General features: G+C 36.4%; 1 protein-coding gene across 2 annotated transcripts in view; it reads left to right on the top strand.

Annotated features, from left to right (window-relative positions):
- MNAT1 (MNAT1 component of CDK activating kinase) overlaps window positions 1-21,312 on the top strand; it is a 244,754-nt gene that overhangs the window by 45,997 nt on the left and 177,445 nt on the right. Inside the window, exons 2-4 of one of the 2 annotated variants that reach the window (XM_033187825.1) lie at window positions 12,170-12,235; window positions 17,259-17,411; window positions 19,111-19,184. In XM_033187825.1, coding sequence (XP_033043716.1) covers window positions 12,170-12,235; window positions 17,259-17,411; window positions 19,111-19,184 — 293 coding nt within the window. The remainder of the gene's footprint in view (window positions 1-12,169; window positions 12,236-17,258; window positions 17,412-19,110; window positions 19,185-21,312) is intronic. The other variant, XM_033187826.1, reaches the window with a different exon arrangement.

Genomic DNA, 21,312 nt, shown 5'->3' with positions numbered 1-21,312 from the left:
GTCGTGTCGTGTCTTGTCGTCTTTCTTTTCTTTTTTTTGAGACGGAGTCTTGCTCTCACACCCAGGCTGGAGTGCAGTGGCCTGATCTCGGCTCACTGCAAGCTCCGCCTCCCGGGTACACGCCGTTCTCCTGCCTCAGTCTCCCATGTAGCTGGGACTACAGGCGCCCACCACCGCACCCGGCTAATTTTTTGTATTTTTAGTAGAGACGGGGTTTCACCGTGTTAGCCAGGATGGTCTCAATCTCCTGACCCCGTGATCCGCCCGTCTCGGCCTCCCAAAGTGCTGGGATTACAGGCGTGAGCCACCGCACCTGGCCTAATTTTCTTTTTTCTAAAAAAAAAAATGTATTTTAGAGACCGAGTCTTGCTCTGTCACTGAGGCTGGAGTGTGGTGGCATGATCACAGCCCACTACAGCCTTGAACTCCTGGGCTCAAGCAATCCTCCTGCCTCAGCCTCCTCAATTGATAGGACCACAGGCATGTGCCACCATGCTTGGCTAATTTTTGAATTTATTTTTTATTTTTTTGTAGGGTTGGGGCCTTGCTATGTTGCCCAGGGTGGTCTCAAACTCCTGGCCTAAAGCGATCCTCCCACCTTGGCCTCCCAAAGTGCTGGGGTTACAGGTGTGAGCTACTGCACCGGGGTGATTTTCTTTTTTATATGACTTTTGTTTAAATAATGAGAGTGATGGTTGTCAAAACAGATGTTGTAGCTTCTGGAATAAATCAGTTGCGACCAGATTCTGTGATTGGCTATTAGCATATCTAACGTTCAAAGAAAATAGACTATTTTCAGATTTATTTAGTCCTTTAGTTTTTTGACATGGTTTCATTTGCAAAAAAGAAGAATAAATTATGGACCATTTAAGGATTATAGCTATTAAGCAGTGATAGAATAACAAAATCAATGTGAATAAGTAGAATCTGTTTTTTTAATTTTTAAGATGGGGTCTCATAATATTACTGGACTCGAAGTAACATTATGAACAAAGTAACATTAGGCTGGACTCGAAGTCCTGGGCTCAAGTAATCCTCCTACCTTAGTTGTTCCAGTAGCTGGGACTATAGGCACAAACCACTGTACCTGGCTTAGAACCTGTTTTAAATACCCAGTGGGAAATTCAGCTTTTTTTGTGGGGAGGGATTACTTTGCATATTTTAGATAAAATCAGGGCAACTGTAGATCATTATATAATGTTGGTTCAAATTGTGGGAGCACATTATAGGTAAGATGTTTTTATGTACTTGAGGTATCTAGAATTATCAAACTTGGACAAAACCTTATATATGTTATAAATGAGAATTTGACTTTCTCAAAGTTCCAATGTGATAAGACACAGGACTGGGATAGAAACCTCATCTTCTGATTACTAGTGTAGAGTCTAATTACATGATTATGTCTTTAGTAAGAATACTAACTTTTATGTGCTCAATGATAGAATTATCTTTTTAAGGAATTTATTCTAGAGCAAAAGCATTGCCTTTAGTAGAAAGACCAACTTTTATGTGGTAAATGCTGAATTTATAATTTAAAGAAGTACATTCTAGAATAAAAAGCTTCCATGACATGATCATAGGATATGTAGGTAGTTTTTCATTGTTTTCACTTGTCTTCTCATTTTAATAACATCTTCGGAAAAGACTGAATTCAGAGATTGTTATTGCTTTTATGGGTAAGGTAATTGAAGACAGAGAGGTAGTTTTCCAAAGGTCTTGTATAGGTAGTATATATTTTTGGGTGCTTCTGTTTACAACTAATAGAAAGTTCAACTCAAACTATTTTGAAAAACTTATTGACTCATTGAAAAGTACAGCCGTAGATAGGGTGATCTTCAAGTGAGGCCAGATGTAGTAGTTCAGTAATGTTACCATTGTTTCATTTTCTATTTCTTGGCTTCCTTCTCCATCCTCTTCAGAGTGCTGTCTTTCTAAGTTTGGAGTTCTAGAGATGCTTCTAGATAAACAAAATGGATGCTTTCTCTTACACGAATAAAGGAAATGAGAGGAAGCTTTTTTCCCCAGATAGTCTCAGCAAATATCTCCTCATATCTAAATGGTGCCTATTTGATTGCCTGCTCATCTCTGAACCACCCATGGCAATCAGAAGGATGGCATTCATTGATTGGCTAAAACCAGTCAGTGCCCAGTTCTTGATTTGGGGGTGGGATCAAAGCTACCCAAAATGCATGATAGGGAAATTTGTAGTCTAACAGGGGAAGCGTTGTTTAGATATTGGGGAGGCAACCAAAAGATGTTTGTCCCCTGCAGCAAGCAAATATTAGAGTAAGAATCCAGGTTTTTTGCTTTGTCGAAAATCATAAGTGAATACATAAAACTTGATCTTAAACTAAGAGTGTATAACTTTGCTTTTTAAATGTTTTTCTAAAAAAATTGAAGTGAATTCATATTACATAAAATGAACCATTTTTATTTATTTATTATTTATCTTATTTTTTTTTTTTTAGAGACAGGCTCTCACTCTGTTGCCCAGGCTGGAGTGCAGTGGCATGATCATGCTTCACTGCAGCTGCACTTGAAGTCCTGGGCTCAAGTGATTCTCCTGCCTTGGCCTCCTGAAGTGTTAGGGATTACAGGTGTGAGCCACTGCACCCAACCCAAAATTAGCCATTTTAAAGTGAACAATTCAGTGGCATTTTGTGCATTTGCAGTGTTGTGTAACCACCACTTCTATCTAGTGGTGGTTATACAACACTGCAAATGCACAAAAACATTTTTATTGCCACAGAAGGAAACCCCATCTCCATTAAATGGTTATTCCCCATTCTTTCCTCCCTCTGGCCCCTGGCAACCATTAGTCTACTTTCTGTCTCTATGAATTAACTTATTCTGGATATTTCACAAAATAAGTGAATATAAATACATTTGAAAAAATATGAAAATATTAAATCTATAGCATTTATACCTTTTTTGTCTGTAAAATTAGATATAATAGATTACCTGTGAAGTATCCAGTGTTTAGAATATTGCATATGATAGCATATTATTAACTGACGTTTATGCAGAATAAGTAGTAAATTTTGCATCTCCTTAAGAAAGTGTACAGGACATCTTCCACAAAGAATTTTTGTTGTTGTTGTTGTTGTTGTTATAAAAATAATGCTTTAGGTCCAGTGCAGTGTCTCATGTCTGTAATCCCAGCGCTTTGAAAAGCCAAGGTGAGAGGATCACTTGAGGCCAGGGGTTTGAGGCCAGCCTGGGTAACATAGCAAGACCCCCCATCTACAAAAAGAAAAAAAAAATTAGCTGAGTGTGGTGGCCCATGGCTATAGTACTAGCTACTTGGGAAGTTGAGGCAGGAGGATTGCCTGAGCCCAGGAGTTCAACGTTATAGTGAGCTATGGTTGCACCTCTCCTCTTTAGCCTGGGCAACAAAGTGAGACCCTGTCTCTAAAAAAAAAAATAAATTAATGAAAATAATGCTTCATATTGGAAGGGGAAAGGATCACTATTGATATATGAATTATCTTGTAATTAATTTTAAAACAGCAGTGAGCAGGCCTCAAATTTATGTTAAATTAAAAATTTAGATGTTATTGATATGTATTTAAACATACTTTTTGGGTACATGTGATAATTTGATACATTTATATAATCAAATCAAGGTAGTTGGGAAGTCCATCACCTTAATATTTATCTCTTCTTTATGGTAGGAACATTTGAATTATTCTCTTCTAGCTATTCTAATATTTATAATTGATTAATGTTAATTATAGTCACCCTACTGATAATCTATTGGACACCAGGTCTTATTTCTTGTAAGTATATATATATTTGTACCCATTAACCTCTCTTCATCCCTTGCTTCTTTCTACCCTTCCTGACCTTTGGTTATCTTAAATTCTTTAATTTCTTTTTTTTTTTTTTTTTGGAGACAGAGTCTTGCTTTGTTGCCTAGGCTAGAGTGCAGTAGTGCAATCTCGGCTCAATGCAATCTCCACATCCTGGGTTCAAGTGATTCTCCTGCCTCAGCCTCCCGAGTAGCTGGGATTACAGGCACCTGCTACTGCACCTGGCTAATTTTTGTATTATTGGTAGAGATGGGGTTTCACCATGTTGGCCAGGTTGGTCTCGAACTCCTGACCTCGTGATCCACCTGCCTCGGCTCCCCAAAGTGCTGGGATCACAGGTGTGAGCCACTGCGCTCGGCCTGGTTATCCTAAAATTCTTGAAGGCAGGCAATGGTTTTGTTTAGCTATGATATCTTTTTGAAAGAAAGAAATCTTTTTTCAAAGTTTTGATAATATAAACCCAGGTAATAGCTCTAACCTTACTTGAGGTTTTCTTCTTCATTCTGAGATCTGATTACGTAGATATTTGTATTCTTGGTCCAGCTTTCTTTTTTTTTTTTTTTTGTAAATTCTGTTGGCTACACGTAAATAATTAAACAAATCACTAAGCTGGTGTTTATTAATGGAGTTAGTAAACTTACCCTCCCGTATTCTGGAACTTCTGCTCCTATATTTTCTCTAAGTCTTTTCTATAATAGCTCAAGAACTCTTAGCATCAGAAGTAATGCTTAGCATTTGAGATTTAAAACATTTTTATCTAGATGTAATTGTTTTTAGTTTTACTTTTAAATAAAGAGCAAAATATATACATATTTTTTGAGATAGGGTCTCACTCTGTCACCCAGGGTGGAGTGCAGTGGCGCGTTCACAGCTAACTGCAGCTCCGACCTCCTGGGCTCAAGCGATCCTCGCACTTCAGCCTCCCAAGTAGCTGGGACTACAGGCCACTGTGCCCAGCTAATTTACTTTTATTTTTTATTTTATTTATTTATTTTGAGATGGAGTCTTGCTCTGTCGCCCAGGCTGGAGTGCAGTGACACGATCTCAGCTCACTGCAACCTCCGCCTCCTGGTTCAAGCCATTCTCCTGCCTCAGCCTCCCTAGTAGCTGGGATTATAGGTACGTGCCACCACGCCTGGCTAATTTTTTTTTGTATTTTTAGTAGAGGCGAGGTTTTGCCATGTTGGCCAGGCTGGTCTCAAACTCCTGACCTCAGGTGATCCACCCGCCTCTGCCTCCCAAAGTGCTGGGATTACAGGCATGAGCCACCACGCCCAGCCACCCAGCTAACTAAAAACATTTTTTTTTTTTAATAGAGATGAGGGTCTTGCTATGTTGCTCAGGCTGGTCTTGAACTCCTGGACTTAAATGATCCTCCTGCTGCGGACTTCCAAAGTGTTGGGATTATAGATGTGAGCCACCACATCAGGGTGAACATATTCCCCCCCACCCCCGGCAAGACAGAGTCTTGCTCTGTCACCCCAGGCTGGAGTGCAGTGGCGTGATCTCAGCTCACTGCAACCTCCGCCTCCCGGGTTCAAGCAGGCCGCCTGCCTCAGCCTCCCAGGATTATAGGTGCCCGCCACTGTGCCTGGCTAATTTTTGTATTTTTAGTAGAGTTGGGTTTTCTACATGTTGGCCAGGCTGGTCTCGAACTCCTGACTTTGTGATCCATCCACCTCAGCTTACCAAAGTGCTGGGATTACAGGCATGAGCCACCACGCCAGGCAACGAAAATATTCTTTTTACAGTTAGTTTCTGGACAGTGTAAGAATTCTTTGGTCAAGTGGAAAGGACTTGATAAATGTGTAGCTATAGCTAACACCTTTTTTTTTTTTTTTTAAGACCAAGTCTCAACTCTGTTGACTAGGCTGGAGTACAGTGGTGTGATCTCAGCTCACTGCAACCTGTGGCTCCCAAGTTCAAGCAATTCTTGTGTCTCAGCCTCTGAGTAGCTGGGACTACAGGTGTGTATCACCACACCCAGATAATTTTTGTATTTTTAGTAGAGATGGAATTTCACTATGTTGGACAGGCTGGTCTCAAACCCCTGACCTCAGGTGATCCTCCCGCCTTGGCCTCCCAAAGTGCAGGGATTACAGGCATGAGCCACCACACCCAACCAGCTAGCACTCCTTGAACATTTACTGTGTATTGGGAACTGATTTAAGTTCTTTTGTATGTAGTAACTCATTTAATTAAGTTGATTGTTGGGTGGCCATTTGATTTGTTAAAAGGTTTCCATTTCCCCCCTTTATCAGTGTAATTAAAAAATATCCTTACTAATCAGAAAAATAAAAATATTACAAATATAAAATATGACTTAGGTTTTGAAACAATCTGGGGAATGGGTGTCAAACTTGTCTGTTATTTTACTAATTGATTTTCCCTAGTGTTTATTAGGGATGTAAAATGATTAATTGAAAATATTAGCAAATGTTGAGCAAACATTGATATACTTTGCTTTCAAGAAAACAAAAATGAGAACATTGTATTTTTAGAATTATTTCACCTTGAGTTAAGCATTCCTTGTCATAAAACAAATACAGTTCTTGCCTTAATAGCCCCACATATGGATCTTCTGTAATTTTCCAATGTTGAGGTAAGATGATAGTTTATTCTCATACATCTGCTTTGTATAGCTTATATAATCAATCTATAATTATTTGCTAGTATCAACTGTTTTTGAATTCATTCACAAGAATGTATATTCTTGTACTCATCAAACATTTGAGGGTTCAGCTTTGCATTTGACAAGGCACCTGACATAGTACTGAGAGGGTAGCCAACTGTTTAGCTTAAATATTTGAGGACCTAATGAATAGAAATAACATCTTGACTAGTTGTTATTTTTATTCTATTTAAAAGGTCATAATAATGGATGCTTGATAAATGTAGACCTAGAAGAAATAGTTAAAAAGTGAATTATATATATTTTTTAATGGCCTCTTAAAAATAGTAGAAAAGTACAAACTCTGTTGTAGATATGAAGAGTGAAATAATGAAAATAAACCCAGTGTTAAACTCCAAGAAATAGAAACAAAATGTAATTAAGAAAAATTGAATAAAATAAATAATAGAAAAGTAGAAATTAGTAAATTGGAAAACACACAAAAAATTGTGAAATTCAAGGTTCTTTATAGTGATTCTTTTAAAGGGCCTTTATACAACTTAGACAAACATGTAGCATTTCTAATCAAGAGAAAGGTAGAAAAGCAAAATAAGAAATGAAGAGAGAGCTAGAACAATAGAAACAGTGGAAAATCTAAAAAATATTTTACTCAGTACTAATAAATGAGAAAATCTTAATGGCTTGGGTAGTTTGGGGAACACTTAAATTATGATTGCATTCCTTTGAGTTCATTTGTTCATTATAAGTAATCTTTTATTGGTCACATGTAACAGTGGTTCTCAGACTTTTTGGTGTTAGTAACTTTTGTAATTGTAGAAGTTATTGATGACCCTCAAGACCTCTTATGAAAGTTATATCTGTTAACATTTATAATATTAGGAATTAAAATTCAGAAACTTTGAAATATTCATTTATTCATCAAAAATTATAAACCTATTACATGTTACCACAAACAATATATTTTATGAAACATAACTATATTTTCCAAAACAAAAATATTTTATGAGATGAGTAGCATTGTTTTACATTTTTGCAAATCTTTTTAAAATGGTTGGCTTAAGAGAAGAAAACTAGATTCTCACATCTGCTTCTGTGTTGCGTCTGTTGTATGTTTTGGTTGAAATAAATGAAGACTATCTGGCATCTATAGATACCTATTTGGAAAAGGGAGAAACATTTTGATAATAGCCTTTTCAGGTAATTGCTGACATTCTTTTTGGACATACTTAGGTACATGTATTTTTAGCTCCTTTGAATCACGGTGGAAGTAAAGACATGCCTTATTTAGTAGTGCAGGACCTGCATTAATGGAAATCAGAGTATTAGTTGAATGTGCCCTTCCTTTCCCCAAGGTAGAATTATAGTAAAGGTCTCTATGGAGATGCTAGCTTGGTTTAGTGGGACATCATTCTTTCAAGTCTCCAAAGTCCTGAATGCTCCTGTGGCGATGGTACTTTCCCTTATTACTCATATACAGACATACCTCAGAGATATTGCTGGTTTGGTTTCTGACCACCACAGTAAAGCAAATATCATAATGAAACAAATAGCACAATAAAGCGACTGGCACAATAAAGTGTGTCACACAAACTTTTTGGTTTCGTAGTGCGTATAAAAGTTATGTTTACACTATACTGTAGTATATTAAGTGTACAATATCAATATGACTCAAAAAAGTGTGCATACCTTAATTAAAATATACTTTACTGCTAAAAATTGCTAACAATCATCTGAGCCTTTGAAAGTGACTATAATCTTTTTGCTGGTAGAAGGTCTTGCCCAGATGTTGATGGCTTCTGACTGATCAGGATGGTGGTTGCTGAAGGTTGAGGTGGCCTTGGCGATTTCTTAAAATGAGACAATGAAGTTTGTTGCATTTATTGACTCTTCCTTTCACGAAAGATTTCCCTGGAGCACGTGACGCTGTTTGATAACATTTACTTACTGTAAAATTTCTCTCAAAATTGGAATCAATCCTCAAACCTTGCCACAGCTTTATCACCTAACTGTATATACTATTTCTGAATCTCTTGTGGTCATTTCAACAGTGTTCACAGCATCTTCACCAGGAGTAGATTCTATCTCAAGAATCATCCCTAAGAAGCCAAAACTCATTTGTTCAAGTTTGATCATGAGATTGTAGCAATTCAGTCACATCTTCAGGCTCCACTTCTAATTTCTAGTTCTCTTGCTGTTTCTGCCATATCTGCAGTTACTTTCTCCACTGAAGTCAGACCCTGAAAGTCATCTGTGAGGATTGGAATCAGCCTCTTCCAAATGCCTTTTAATGTTAATATTTTTTACCTTTTCTCCTGAATCACACATGTTCCTAATGGCATCTAGAATGGTGAATCCTTTCCAAAAGGTTTTGAATTTGCTTTGCCCAGATCTATCAGAGGAATCATTGTTTGTAGCAGCTACAGCATTATGACATGTATTACTTAAATAACAAGACTTCAATGTCAGAATTACTCCTTGACCCACGGGCTTTTGAATGGATGTCACTCTTTAGCAGGCATGAAAACAACATTCATGTCCTTGCACATATCCATCAGAGGTCTTAGGTGACCAGTTTCATTGTCAATGAGCAGTAACATTTTGGAAGGAATCTTTTTCTGAGCAATAGGTCTCAACAGTGGGTTCAAATATTAAGCAAACCATACTGTAAATAGATGTGTCATCATTCAGGCTTTATTCTTCCATTTTTTAGAGCACAGGCAGTATAGATTTAGCATAATATTTAAGGGCTTTATGATTTTTCAAAATGACAAATGAGCATTGATTTCAATTTAGTCATCAGCTGCACTAGCTCCTGAAAAGACAGCCTTGCCTTTGAAGCTTTGAAACCAGGCATTGGCTTCTGCTCTGTAGCTATGGAAGTCCTAGACAGCATCTTCCAATAGAAGGATGTTTCATCTACATTGAAAAGTCTGTTTTTCAGTGTAGCCACCTTCATCATTATCTTAGATAGATCTTAGGGATAACTTGCTGAAGCCTCCATATCAGCACTTGCTGCTTCACCTTGCACTTTTATGTTATGGAAACAGCATCTTTCCTTGAATTTCATGAACCAACCTCTGCTAGCTTCAGACTTTTCTTCTGCAACTTCCTCACCTTTCTCAGCCTTCACAGGATTGAAGAGTTAGGGGTTAGAATCTGGATTAGGTTTTGGTTTAAGAGAATGTTGTGGCTGGTTTGATCTTTTATCTAGACCATTGAAACTTTCTCTGTATAAATGATAAGGCTGTTTTGCTTTCTTTCTTAACATTGTGTGTTCATTGGCACAGTGCTGTTAATTTCCTTCAAGGACTTTTCCTTTGCATTCATGACTTGGCTAACTGGTGCAGTTGGCCTAGTTTTTGGGCTGTCTCAGCTTATGACACACCCTCCTCAGGAAGCTTGGTCATTTCTGTCTTTTAATTTAAAGTGAGAAACCTGTGACTGTTTTTTTTTCCCACTTGAACACCTAAGAGTCCATTGTAGGGTTATTAATTGGCCTAATTTAAATATTGTTGTGTCTCAAGGACTGGGGGGGTCTGAGAAGAGGGAGAGAGATGGAGGAACAGTCAGTTGGTGAAGCAGTTCGAGTACATACAACATTTATTGAGTTTGCTGTCTTATATGGGTGCTTTTCATGGTGCCCTGAAACAATTAAAATGGTAACACCAAAGATCATTGATCATATAACACCATGACAGATATAACTATAGTGAAAATATTTGAAATATTGTGAGAATTACCAAAATGTGAAACAGAGACATGAAGTAAGCACATGCTGTTGGAAAATGGTGCTGATAGACTCATTCCATGGTAGTGTTGCCACAAATCTTCAATTTGTAAAAAATGAAATATCTGCAAAGCCCAATAAGGCAATTCGCAATAAAATGAGGCATGCCTGTAATTGTCAGTTCTCCCAGTCTGCAGTATTATTTCTGAAGCCCTTCATAAAGTCAGACAGACTTTTCCCTCCCAATTTCTAAGTTACATTTTACCTTGTTTCCTCAACTGTATCCCTGAAGGGGCTTTGAGCCTCTGATGTCTTAAATCTTAACATCCAGCACTATCACATGCACACCCTTTTTAGCTATTCCAGGATAAAACTATTCATCAGTGGCAGAAAGAATGACTACGGAAGAGTAGTCCACATATTTCAGAAAATGTTCTTGGCTTAGAGCATTTGGAATATGATGTGTTATTAACATATGCTGACTAGGAGTATGTAGTATAATTTGTTGAGCTGTTGTTCCTTGGCTGAAAGCTTATGATAGTATTCAAAGTATACTTTTGTAATAGAGTTACTTGTTTCTTTTTTTTTCTTTTTTTTTTTTTTCTGTTTTCACCATAGTATATGAATGTTTATGCACAAAGTTGGTGTATCTGCCACAGACAGAAGAATATTGGTTTTGAGTATGTTGAGTTTGAGGTAACTTGTGGGAATATCAAAGAGTAATTGTGCAGTAGGCAGTGTGTAATAGGAATTTAGGAGAGATTTTTAGGCTAGAAATAGATACTTAGGATGATTATTTTCATAGGTCATTGTAAAAATTGTAAGAATAAGATTGAAGGATAAAATGTAGAGTATGAAGAGGACTTTGAAAGGAAAATAAATCCTGGGACCCCCAAATCACTAAGCTAAAGGGAAAGTCAAACTGGGAACTGCTTAGTGTAAACCTGCCTCCCATTCTATTGAAAGTCATTCCTCTGAGGCTCATCTGAGACAAATGAATCTCTGATTGCTTCCTCTGCCGTATTGTTTATGTAAAAATGCAGATTCACTGAGCCAGACTAAATTGTGTATTCAGTGGAAGGCTGATCAAGGACTCAAAAGAATCCAACCTTTTGTCTCTCATCTACTTCTAACCTGGAAGCCCCCACTTCGACTTGTCCCACCTTACTGGACCGAACTGATGTACATCTTACACATACTGATTATTAATATAAAATCTATATCATGATTATCAATATAAAATGTATAAAAGCAAGCTGTACTCGACCACTTTGGGAACATGTCATCAGGACCTCCTGAGGGTGTGTCCTTAACTTTGGCAAAATAAACTTCCTAAATTGACTGAGTCCTGTCTCAGGTATATGGGATTCACAGGGTAATGGTGAATTCTTACTAGCTATATGATTTTAAGCCAGTTATTCAACTTCTCCATGCCTAGTGCCCTCATCTATGTAGTAAGGAAAATAATACCTACATTACAAAAACCCTAATGAATGTTATTTTCTTTCTACATTCCTTCATATATTTCCAACCTCTTTCTAGAAAATACAGTATTATTCCATAAAGGATTTAAATTTGGCTTAGGAGTTTTTTGGCAAAGGGGCAAAAAGGAAAACTGGATAGATTCCATGGTCCTTGCTGTCTGTCAGGAGGATACAAACCCTTTTTTTTGAAAGTGTGTTTTTCTGGCACAGCTTTATTTAATTATTAACTCTTTCCTTTTCCCTTGTGTACAAATATTTGTTTTTACACAGCTCTGTTTTTCTGGCTCAGAATGGACTTAAATATACTATTTGAATTTGTACCTTATATTATTTGCTTGTTAGTTGAAAATTGCTATGCTAAATAATAATAGCCAACAGAAGATTGATTAGACATTAATTTTGAGTTCTAAGATAATGAAAAAATGAGTAAACATGCTTTTTAAAATTTTGAGGGCAACGTCTTTTCTTCTGAAAGTCTACTGTCTCTTCATAATGTTTTAATACCTGCTCCTAGGCCATCACTTCTCTACCTGTGGATGAATTCTTTTGCTTCATATTCCAAAAGCACTTTGTTGAGGAGGTAGGTTATGAATTTTTTCTGAGGATTTGGAGTACATAGATTCTGAGTTCCCTTTTAGGTATCAAGTGATTCATAGCAATTTAGCCTAAAGGTATGAAAGGACTGATGAGGAAATTTAACAGCAAATATTTCAAAGTTTAAATTGAGTATGCCACATAAGTAAATGTAACACATTCCTATTTTAGTTGCTGAGACAGATGAGAAATTATTATCGTAGACAAAGTTAACTGGATCCCATGGCTAATTGGCTTGAAATTCATGTATGCAAATAAGTAAGTCTCTACTTTTGTTAAGATTGTATACTCCTTCTATCGAAAGTTATTCATTTTGAGGTCATAGTTTTTTAAAATTACAAATATCTGAGCTTTAAGAAAATCTCAAACCTTTTTAAGGTACAGATTTCAATTGGTTACTTTCTGGGGACCAAACCTTGTAGAATATTATTTTTAAATTCCAGTTTATTTCCCACTTGAAAGCTGGCATTATCAACTCATGGTGGAGGTTGGGAAGGAGAGAAAAATAAGAAAAGAAAATATCTGATATTTTGTTCATCTCTTTGGGCCAGTTTAGTTGAAAATCCTAACCATCACATATAAATAGTTTATTTGGGAAAAATGTATTTTGAGTTCCAAGCAGCTTATTTATAAGCAAACTATTGGAACAAAGTCTATTTGTAAATTGACTGCCTTTTCTAAAATGCACCAGGTGTTATTTTTTTCATGTGTTTTCCATGAATCCTTAAACGCATTTCATTATTGTATGTTGATAATATTTTAATTAACTGGTGATCATTTAGGTCATTTCTACCACTCAAATTTCTACGATTCAGTTAGAGCAGAGATTTTTGTCAAATTTAGTTGAATTTAGGTTTCTAATGTTTTAATGTTCAAAGATATGGCACTTCAATCAATATATTCTTGTATAGACAAGTTAGGCAACATATTTTGGGAGGAAAATTTTTTAAAAATAATATCCTGCTTCTTTCTTATAGAATTTATTACAAATGGGCTTAAGGAAGAATTTGTTGTAAAAATAAAATTTTTCTTTAACAATGTTATTACTTGTTTTTCATCTTTCAAGACTGTAGGTTTCTGTTTTGGTTTTAAAAGCCAAGGAGCTAACGAAGAGTGGGAAGTGCTGATAAAACTAGGTTACTTCACAGAAAGTCTTAAGTATAGAGTTTTTGACGAACTATGAATAATTTTTTAAGTCAGTATGTTTTAATAATATTTGAAATTCTACATGGAATATAGTTGCTCTTTAAAAATAAAGCGATCAATTGACTAAAATTTTGATGAGAATATTCTTGATAAAATGAAATCTGCTAAAAATAAATCATTCAGAGAGAAAAAGGATGAGCACCATTCTGATTTTTAAAAACAAAAACCATAAAAATGTTTTTGGAAATGGATAATGACTGAAAATTTGGGCTTCTTCACCAGATTTTTCTGTTTTCTGCAGAATGTAAAATTTTATTTGAAAAAATTCCTCGCACTCTTAGAGGCAAAAAGATTGCTCATATACTGCTGTTTTGGTTGCTTTGTTGCCAGATAAAATGAACTAGCAATTATCAACTACTACTACTTCTTCTTTTTTTTTTTTGAAACAGAATCTTGCTCTGTTGTCCAGACTGGAGTTCACTGGCATGACCACAGCACACTGAAGCCTCTACCTCCTGGGCTTGGGTGATCCTCCCATCTCAGCATCCTGAGTAGCTGGGACTACAAGCGTGTGCCACCATGCCTGGCCAATTTTTTTTTTTTTTTTTTTTTGTAGGAACGAGGTTTTGCCATGTTGCCCAGGCCAGTCTCAAACTCCTGGGCTCAAGTGATCTGCCTGCCTTGGCCTCGGAAGTGATGGGATTATATGTGTGAGCCACTGCACCCAGCCTACCTCTCCTGTTCTTTATTTTATGTATTTATTTATTTATTTCTGGACATAGGTCTTGCTTTGTCATGCAGGCTGGAGTGCAGTGGCCGATCACAGCTGACAGTAACCTTGAACTCCTGGGCTCCAGTGATTTTCCTGCCTCAGCCTCCTGAGTAGCTAGGACTATAGGCATGCACCACCACATCTGGCTGATTTTTTTTTTTAATTTTTATTTTTTGTAGAGAGAGGGATCTAGCCATGTTGTCTAGACTAGTCTTATATTCTTGGGCTCAAGCTATCTTCCTGCTTTGCCCTCCCAAAGCACTGGGATTATAGGCATGAGCAACCACGCCTGGCCTGTTCTTTTTCTAATGATCAGTTTTCATATATATATTTTGTAAATATGTAGAAAAAGATGTGGCCACACAAACACTAAACTCAGCAGTAGCATATTACCCGTGGAAAGTGAGATATAGAACACAATGAAGTAGAACTTTGAATTATTTTTCTATATAATTCTGTATTTTATGAGCTTTAAAGAAAAAATATTCTTTTCACAGTTAAAATTAGAAATGGAAAATGTTACATAGGAAAATAAACTGCAATAAAAAATTTTAATACTGTTTAAATTATTATGGCTTAAGGCAGATTATAAAAAGTGGAGATGTACAACTGATTTTGGAAACAAATAATATATTATGTCTAATATACAATATGACTTTTAGATATATTAATGTTCTATATTACCTTGCTGACTAAACGATTGAGTCTAATCTCCAAGACCTTGAGATATATAATGTTATTTATGACTCTGTAATTTTGAATATTTTGGATAGCTGCTTGCTTATAAATATCTTTAGTAGTATAGTTATGAAGTGTGCCTGTTTTCACCTTCCGTGCATGGGTTTAATTTCCTGTAACCACGAAGAGTAGTGGAAATGCACCGCTCTGAAACTTCCTAAGTCCAAAGTGGTTTATCTGGGGTTTAGTTGATCTTGCTAATGGCACTATGATCTTTGGAATTTTTCCCTGTTATTTTTTAGTGACACTATTAAGATAGAAATATAGGCCAGGGGTGGTGGCTCATGCCTATAATCCCAGAAACTTGGGAGGTCAAGGCAGGAGAATCACTTGAGCCCAGGAGTTAGAGACAAGCCTGAGCAACATAGGGAGTCCCAGTCTCTACAAAAAAAATTAAAAAGTTAGCAGAGCGTGATGGCATGTGCTTGTGATCCTAGCTACTGAGGAGGCTGATGTGGGAAGACTGCCTGAATCTGGGAAGGCAAGGCTACAGAGAGCTGTGATAACATCACTGCATTCTCAAAAAAAGAAAAAAAAAATATGTGTGTGTGTGTGTGTATGTATACATATAAAGATCAATGTTAGTATTTTACTAATAATCTTTAAAATTCTTATTTTTCTTATTACTCTTTTTTTTTTTTTTTTTGAGACGGAGTCTCGCCGTGCCGCCCAGGCTGGAGTGCAATGGCCGGATCTCAGCTCACTGCAAGCCCCGCCTCCTGGGTTTACGCCATTCTCCTGCCTCAGCCTCCCAAGTAGCTGGGACTACAGGCGCCCACCACGTCGCCCGGCTAGTTTTTTGTATTTTTTAGTAGAGACGGGGTTTCACCGTGTTAGCCAGGATGGTCTCGATCTCCTGACCTCGTGATCCGCCCGTCTCGGCCTCCCAAAGTGCTGGGATTACAGGCTTGAGCCACCACGCCCGGCTTATTACTCTTCTTATTCAGCTTATTCTGTAAGTTAAATACATGCTCAGAAGAAATCAGCTCTTCCCTATTCATTAGAATTTCTCTTTTTCCCTTTGTCTTGTATTCATTTTTTTTGTTCTGTGAAGTTTATTTATTGAGTAATTAGTGTTAGGCACTGGGGATAGGGAACAAGATAGGCAACATTCTGTCCTTATGAAATATACTGTACTTCTTTGTCTGGGAGACAGAACACAGAAATAAATAAGATGATGTCAGATATTGCTAACAAAAGGAGTGATTAGTACTGTGTGGCCCTAACACATATGGAATTGAGCAAGATTATACCTGGAGGACTACAAATGTTTAAATATTTATCAAAACATTTGAATATTTAGAAATTGTAAATCAAGCCACATCCTTGGCCCAGCCTCATTTCCTAAACAGCATCTTGGGTTGCCAGCAGCCTATACCCTCGAGACCCAGAGGCTAAAGGAACTGCTCTCTCCTCCCATCCATCCTTGTAACCTGCCTGACTGAGTGGTAGTATGGATCTGTTGGGGCAGGGCAGGGATGATTGTGGTGGTACCTAGACCCATCTAAAACAGTATATTAACAGATCCCGCCAAGTCTCCAGGAATCTGGTTACAGGGAAGTTTGCCACTCCAGTTCATTGTTTTTTCAATTCAAGTCTTCTAGGAAGTTGTAAGCCCTTCTTAATGTTGCACTACCAGAAAAGGGGATGCAGGTATCTGGGAAACCTGGCTTGCCTGGGTATTCCGTTTGCTTTATTTGGGGCAATGAACTTTAACGGAATAAAGCTTTTATAAGCAGCCATTCTTTCTAGGATTTCTTATTGCAGAAGTTGTGTTCATTTTCTCTGTCATACATACTAGAGCACTCAAAGTTCTTTATCCTGTGGCCAGTGGGGCCTCATTCAGCTAGCACCTCTTTCTTGTAATTGTCATTTGCTCAGTTGATTACTGAACTTTCAAAAAATGTTCTTACAAGGAAAGGAAGAAAAAACATCTGTTTTAGTGCTTGGGGTATATAGGACTCTCTAAAGTGTAGGCCCCGGCAGAGGCTGTTCTTGCCCAGGTCAAAGGATGATATTGGGACTAGGGATGGAGGTGACCATACACTAGCCTTTTACATGCTCTTCCACTTCTCCCTATCCTGCTCTTCTTCCTAGTTTCTCACTCAATTTATTTTAATTTATAAATTTGTTTGATCTGCAAAACTAAACTGGTATCACTTGGGATACCTATATCTGAAAAGTAAGCTCCAAATGAAAATGAACATTTTCCAGAAAGTTTTTTGGTAAGATTTTAAATAGCAATGACTAGTTTTCAAGTCTCACTCTCTTTACCCCATAGGGGCAAACTGTTCAGATGTGTTGTAGATTTGAACATTGGCTTACATGTTATGTTTTATTTCTCTCCTTACAGCTGTGAAAGTTGTGTAGATTTACTGTTTGTGAGAGGAGCTGGAAACTGTCCTGAGTGTGGTACTCCACTTAGAAAGAGCAACTTCAGGGTACAACTCTTTGAAGATCCCACTGTTGATAAGGAGGTTGAGATCAGGAAAAAAGTGCTAAAGATGTAAGTATTCCTGCTCGAATGATTCAGTCAACAAAGAGGACTTTAACAATTATGTCAATAATTGATTATTATTTCCTCATAAATATGGACAAATTAGCAGGTATATAAGTATAAATTCATTTAAGTTCTTAGAGAACTGAGTAATATTATTTATCTTTGTTAAAGAAGAGCCTCTTGATTGATGGCTTCATTATTCATTTATATTTGTGTTTTGATTAATAAACATGTATTGAGTACCTACTATGTGTAAACACTGTGTTATGCATGTTAGGCGGTAGTTACGAAGTGATGAGTAAAACAGCTATGAACTCTGTCCTCATGAGACTTACCGTATAGTAGCACAGGATAGCAAAAAGACAAAAAACAGGTAAACCAAAACAAATGTTATTCATTATAGATTGAGAATAGTGTTATATAGTTAGCGGTCAGTGTTGCTGTGGTCAGTGATGTCAGGTGTGGGCTGAGGAGGTAACATTAAGTTGAGGTTTGAAGGCTATTAGAGAAAATCATGTGTTAGCTGTAGTTTATTTTGGTATGTATATTTTTATGTATATATACATACACACATGGGCATAGTATATATATGTGTGTGTATATATGTGTATATATACCTATATATTATTAATCTGTCTTTTTCATGTACAATTTAGGCTTTACTTTTTACTCTTTGTTAATAGTTTTGGGTTTCTTTTTATCCATTCTTTTATTATAAGAAATAATTGATATATTTATTTTCCTTTTTGGTGGTATACATTTCAACCCAGGTAATCAGTGTTTTAGCAGCATCTTTCTAGGTACATAACCAATGATACTTTATCAGTGCCTCTAGCGGCTCTTATATTGTTTGTATAACTTCTGCAAGGTAGTCTCTTAGATTTTGATCTTTCATTGTTAATTCCTTGCAATTTACTGATTCTTCACAGGTACATTACAATATTTAAAGATTTTCTTGATCTATCATTTTTTAGACTATGTCATGAAAAATGGAGGAGTCGCTTCAATTTTTTTTTTTTTTTGGAAATTAGTGAATCCCTTAGAAGTAAATAATACCATAATTTCCACTGATATGCCTTGCTTAAGCTCATTTCCCAATCTTTCAAGCTCCCAATTTATCTTTCCTTGAAGTCTTAACAAGGATTTTGCATATTGTACCATTTTCTCCTGATCCTACTTCTTCTCTGTAGTCATAAGAATTTAAGGATTGCATTTTTGGTCTGGTTACAAACCTGGTGTCAAGAAAACGGTATTTTAGGCTGGGTGCAGTGGCTCATACCTGTAATCCCAGCACTTTGGGAGGCTGAGGTGGGTGGATCACTTGAGGTCAGCATTTGAGACCAGCCTGGCCAATATGGTGAAGTCCCATCTTTACGAAATACAAAAAGTATTAAACACACTGGATGTGGTGGTGTGTGCCTGTAATAATCCCAGCTACTCGGGAGGCTGAGGCAGGAGAATTGCTTGAACGAGGGAAGTGGAAGTAGCAGTGAGCCAAGATTGTGCCACTGCATTCCAGCCTGGACGACAGAGCAAGACTCCATCGCAAAAAATAAAAATAAAAAAATAGAGAATGATGTTTTACACAGTAAGCAACTCTTTTCCTTGTATCATATATGAATTAGGTAAAAACAAGTAAAACCAGTTAGATAATATTAAAAGCAATGATATGTAATATGTAGATTTCTTTTTTGTTTTCTTAAAGATACAATAAAAGGGAAGAAGATTTTCCTAGTCTAAGAGAATACAATGACTTCCTGGAAGAAGTGGAAGAAATTGGTATGTTTTTAATTTGATGTATGCTAGCCTATAAGACCATGTGCTTTTATCTTTTAAATGCTTAGGAGAACATCTCACATAAAAACCTCTTAATAGGTTTAGTTGTGATAGCTAATATTTACCTAATTACTTTCTTTTGCACTTGAGTCGTGTTTGTCAAATTGAAGGCATACTTAGGTAAAGAACCTATTTAATATTTTGTCTCTGGAAAAATATGTTTAATAGAGGTAGTAACACTTTGTAGCTGGGGAGGAAGACTATATGGGTACATACGTCTGTATGTTGATAACATGTTAGAGTAGTTTAAATGAAGGAAAGCATATTCCGATTTTTAAAAAATGGGGTTCCTATTAACCATATTTATAGTGACTAAAGCCATATGTTTATCATTATTTGTGCTTCTGTGTATATAATAGTCTTAAAGTACTTTGAAGCAGTTGACTGTTGAAGTGGCATCCTATTAATCAGTGTTATTCTTGAATCAGAGGTTGGAGTAATCTTTGTGTCTTTTCTTTCTGATGTATTTAGTCAAAAGGAAGATTTTGTCTAATGATTTCAGTTTTCTTAAAATTTCAGAGATGTTAAAAACTTTAGAAGTTGTTATATATTGATTTAAAAAAATGCTGCTTTTTAAAGTTGCAATAATTACTACTAAGTGCGGGTTTGGAAATGACACAAAGGTTATATACTGTGAACATTAGAGTGAGACTATGAAGATGAAACAACAATCATTTTTATTCTTTCAAACTTGATAGGTAACTGTACTCAGTATTTACTATTAAAAATAAGATTATAATAAGTGGATCATTCTTTAGAAGATTAATATATGGTCAACTTAAAAAATTCACATTCCTGAGGAATAATAAATATTCTAATTCCTTTAATTTCTTTACTAGAAAATCCAGAAAATCTTTTTGTTTCAACTGTTACCTGAAACTTTTCTTATATGTCTAAGTTCATTTGTTATGCCATAGCAAAAACATGTGGAAAACATAATTTAGGGTTTCTCTGGGATCTTTCAGTGCCATAAGAGCCACTGCTTTTCTATTCTGCATGTACTCATCGCACTTTGTATGTTATCTTAGCATCATGAGTGACTATGGATTTTAGCTGAAAAGATGGTAGAATTGGGAGTGACAAGGCAAAATGGAAAAGTTAGAATGTAGACTGAGAAGAAAAACCAGAAAGAAATCTACAAGAATTGGGCAAGTATGAAGGTATGTAGAAATCTGGCTCTGCATAGATGTTAAATATAGGACAAGCTGTTGGATAGCAATTGGGAGGAAAAGTAGCTTACGTATATTCTAAAGGTAATGTGATTAGTCAAAAGTCTGGTCAAGCAATAAAAGGAAAGGAGATTATAGGTGTTGCAGTACAAGTTGAATACATGTTCACAATTCTAAGCAGGCAGTCAGGATAACTAAAAGAAACTGATGTACAGAGAAGGTGAGGAATAGGTTTAGGGGATGAACTACAAGGAGATCTTGATTCTGAGATTAAGGTTCTGACTGAGCTGTGATTAAAAAAAAAAAAAAAATATATATATATCTTGCTCCAAGATAAATTAATTTGAAGGTATGGACAATATGGGGCCCATAATTGGTACTAGAATTGATAGGCAAGAGCATGTCTGGATGTTAGAGGGATACAACATGTAATGCTTTCTTTACCAAAATATAGAAACTGTGGCTCAGACCATTTAATTTGAAAGTGATTCTGCTATTACGTATATTCATGAAGGACTGTCTTCAGTTGCAGTATCGGGAAACTCTCCTAACCAATTTCCACTTAATTGTCTCGTTGAAGTAACTGACATTCCCCAGTTCTTCCATAAAATGTACTCACTGATAACCACAGCATAATGAATGCATTATGAATGCTGTCAACCTTCTTATGCCAGTTGTACTTGTTATTGTAGTTATGTAATTAAATACATATTTAAATATTATATGTAATTTAAATATTTAAAGTTAAATTGTGTGTAAAGTTGGGGAAAAACTTGTAATAAAGGATTGTGCTTTTCAGGTTTTTAAGTCACTTCTTAAAAAGTGGAAATTGGCCAGGTGCAGTGACTCACGCCTGTAATCACAGCACTTTGGGAGGCCAAGGCAAGAGGATTGCTTGAGCC

This window comes from Trachypithecus francoisi, unplaced genomic scaffold (assembly GCF_009764315.1).
Source record: "Trachypithecus francoisi isolate TF-2019V2 unplaced genomic scaffold, Tfra_2.0 Lachesis_group3, whole genome shotgun sequence".
Taxonomy (NCBI): domain Eukaryota; kingdom Metazoa; phylum Chordata; class Mammalia; order Primates; family Cercopithecidae; genus Trachypithecus; species Trachypithecus francoisi.
This window is presented reverse-complemented; position numbering and strand designations above follow the sequence as displayed.